Raw genomic sequence first — 3949 nt, forward strand, 5'->3', positions numbered from 1 at the left:
TCTTTTCTCTGAGAGTCATGAGCTGAGAGGAAACACAGTTTACTGATGAACTGGCTGAGACCAGATCAGAGCAGCTCCAGGTCTGAAAACAGCTTCACATGGAACTGGGAGTTGGTCCGCTCCATTTTCTTCTGTCCTGTTCTTTCCTCACTGATGAACCAGTCTGTTGTTCAGCTTTCACTGATTGTTTTTAATCTGATGCAGAGACCAAAGTCCAGACACCATCACACCTGTTTCACCTTCACCGCGTGGAGCTCTGCACCAGGAATCACCATGGCAACGTGAGTAACACCAGGCAGCAACAACACACAGTGACTGAAAGTAACAGTGACACAACAAACTACTCAGGAAACTGAGGAGACTTCAGATCAGGGACAGAACAAGGACAAGGACACCTGTCACCTTTGACACTCAGTCGTCATAAAGATGTGTTTCTCTCTGTGGTTTGAACTTTATTCTACTTTTTCTCCACAGCAGCAGTAAAGTTTCAGAGAAATACAAGGACATCATCTCCAAGAGTACTTTGATCCATTCAGGATCTCCTGCTCTGTACCATCTGAGACCAAAGGAAGAGAAGATAGGAAGTCTGACCAGAAAGACTGTTGGTGAGAAGAACCTGGACAAAGTGAACAAAACCATCTTATTGGTTGGTGAAACAGGAACAGGAAAATCTACTCTGATCAATGCTCTGTTCAACTACGCCATGGGAGTGGAGTTTGAAGACAACATCTGGTTTGAGATCATAAAGGAAGAGAAGAGAAGTCAGACTGAGAGTCAGACATCAGATGTGGTCGTGTATGAGATCTTTGGTTTTGAAGGTCAATCTCTGCCCTTCTCTCTGACCATCATTGATACTCCAGGATTTGGAGACACCAGAGGAATCGAACATGATGTCATCGTCAGTCAGAGATTATTGGACTTGTTCCGTTCAGAAGAAGGAGTTCATGAACTCAGTGCAGTGGGTCTGGTGATGAAGGCGACAGAGAATCGACTGAGTGACCGACTGAAGTACGTCTTTGATTCAGTGGTTTCTCTGTTTGGAAACGACATGGAGGAGAACATCGTCGCTCTGATCACATACTCAGATGGACTACCACCTGAAGAGGCTCTTGAAGCTCTTGAAGCTGCAGAAATTAAATGTGCCAGAGATAAGAAGAATCAACCTGTTTACTTCCTGTTTGATAACAAACAGAAAAAACAGAGAACAGAGAGGTCTGAGATGGCTCTAAAAAACGCATGGGAATTTACACATAATGAAATATGTCAGTTCACCAAGTTCCTGGAAGCAGCCACACCTCAAAAGCTGGTTACAACAGTTGCAGTGTTGAATTCCCGTATCAGTCTGACGGCCTGTATCCAGAACCTGCAGGAGAGAATCCACCTGATTGAACTGAAACAGACAGAGTTCAGACAGATTGAAAAAGCCAAGAAGAAACATGACCTGAAGAAGAGTGACAAGTTCACTGTAGAAGTTGATGAGCCCTACAAAGAGAAAGAGGAGATCCCTGGGGGTTGGCGGTGGTTTGGTGGTTATGACGGAGCTGTTACCTGTAACATCTGTAAAGAGAACTGTCACTACCCAGGATGCACATTGGCTGCACGCGCTAGTCACTGTGAAGTGATGAGCGGAGGACGCTGCACCTCATGTACTAACAAGTGTCCTGCATCAGATCATGTGAAAGAAACATGGAGGTATGTCACCAAGACAAGAAAAGTTCTAAAGGTTAATACTGCTCACCTGGAAGATCTAGGGAAGGACATGAAAGAGCTGATGGCAGAGAAGACTAAGTATCTTGAAGAGGCCTACCGACATGTTGTCAAACTGGATGAGATCGCCCTGAATGTTAAATCAGTGTCCACTCATGTCGACATGGACTTCCTGATTGAGAAGATGAAGGAGAAAGGAGACACAGAGAAGATCTATCTCCAGAAACTGGAGGAGATGAAACGTCGAGCAGATGGAGTGGATGGAGGAAACATCATGGCAGGAGTGAGTTCTCTGTTTGGAAAACTAACAGCAGTATTCACATGGTGAAGTAGGTGAAGGACTGGGCAAATAGACAACAAGGTGATATGATAATGATTCAGCAGCGGTGATGTTCCTGTAATAACAATTTAAGAATCAATGTGATCACCTCTCTAATGTCTGATATATGACTGAGAAACTGCTGCTGTTTCTGAATATTCTGCTGTCTTGTTGTTTTTGTTCAATCATCAATGACTTTGTAACTTTCCAGTAAAATCTTGAGAGATTAATGTCAGTTGTGTGAGTTGATAATGATCACATTTTCAATATTTTCTTATATTTAGTTTGGATAGATGTGTTGTAGACAATTCACATGAAATTACAAATGATAGTTGTTGTGAAACTAAACAGAAACTCAGTATAAAGGAGTTTAGCCTGGAGGAGCTGAAGTCTCTTTCCTGTGGGTTTGTTCTAGTGTTGAACATATTTACAGTGTGGACGACAGCAGGATGTGTGGAAGAAGAAGAAGATGTCTAAAGCTGAGAGAAAGTCTTTACCACATGTTGAATGAAATCACATGAGTCCTGTGTTAGTGACGTTGGTGTGTTAAGTTTCTATAGAGCTGATGGAGAGGCGTCCTCTCCTCTGTGTAATGCTGATGATATCTCCTGATTCTATTCAATAAATATCTATCAATGATGAACATTGTGTCTGTTGGTGTTTGACTCCCAGCTCATCTACACCAGACAAGAACTGATTAAATAGCTTCACAGAACTTTTTATTGAAGCTAAATGTGTTTTATACCTCACTATGATGATTCATTTGATTAACAGTTGTTTCCATTGAGAAGTCACCAGTTGGTTGTGGCAGCAACTTCACATATCACCAAAGCTTCATCTCATTAAGAAAACACACAATAACACTTTTATTTTCATAAATTAATAAATGCTGCAGAGCTTTCAAAGTAACTTTAGTGTAATTAAAACTAAATGTAAAATTAAAATGACCAGTTCAGTGTCTGTGGATTCAGTTCAACTCAGTAAACTGTGATGTTTCTGCTGCTGGAGATCGACGTCACTCTGACACTCACATCCAACTTCCATAAAGCTTCATGAAGATTCACATCATCTGTCATTTTCCATCAGAGCTCATGTTCAATCCCAGCTTCATCACCAACTCTCATCCAGTGTGTATCTGCTGGTTTGTGTAGTGAGCACTAGGTGGAGCCAACACTACAGGACTGAAGGCTGATGCTGTGTGGACTGAGCTCACTCTACTGATCTCAGGTCAGCTTCACTTTGTTCAGGAAACAGCTCTGCTCACACTCGTCAACCATCGACTCTCTGCTTCAGCTACACACACAGTGGTTACACACAAACATTCAACTTAGTCTCTACAGTTACAGTCAACTTTATATCAGGAGCAGATTAAAACAGCTGGAGCTCATCAAAGTGCTGTCTGTCAATCGAAACGTATAGAAGAAGAAAAACACAAGGTATAGAAAATATATTGTGTATGTAGACACACTAAGAAGATCAATATTTGGCAAATATAATTGAGCAAATAGCTATTGATTGAATAACATTGCAAGCATTGGTCATTTCTCTGATACCTTCTGATAAATATTGTTATTTATGCAAAAATGTTTTTAAAATAAAAGCAAACAAATCGAGAATGATGTTTTGATGTGGTGTGGTAGTATTTTATATTTCCATGTTTTCCACTACATGAAGTCAGGTGTGTTGATCCAGGTGACTCAAAAGGATTGAACATAAACTATTAATAAAACTTTTATTCCCAGTGTCCTGTGACCTTCTATGACCTCTGTCCAGTCCTGTATACAACAACAACAACAACAACAACAACAGATCCCCCTGCAGTGGTTCAGTGTGCAAGTATGTTGTGTGTTATAGATGGATAGAGCATCTGGCACAGCATAGAGGCATACGTAAAACACCAATTTTGAACAATTCACACTGTTT

The 3949-nt window shown here is 41.1% G+C and overlaps 1 protein-coding gene across 1 annotated transcript; it reads left to right on the forward strand.

The window, feature by feature from the left end:
• Positions 1-22: 22 nt before the first annotated feature.
• LOC310994994 (uncharacterized protein) lies at positions 23-2035 on the forward strand (the record flags this gene model as incomplete). The annotated part of the gene is made up of 2 exons (XM_083983924.1): positions 23-281; positions 475-2035. Exons 1-2 carry the CDS (start codon positions 46-48, stop codon positions 2033-2035), a joined length of 1797 nt encoding a protein of 598 aa, XP_083840050.1. The 5' UTR covers positions 23-45.
• Positions 2036-3949: the final 1914 nt, after the last annotated feature.

The sequence above is a fragment of the Trachurus trachurus genome (assembly GCF_905171665.1).
Source record: "Trachurus trachurus genome assembly, chromosome: 12".
Taxonomy (NCBI): Eukaryota; Metazoa; Chordata; class Actinopteri; order Carangiformes; family Carangidae; genus Trachurus; species Trachurus trachurus.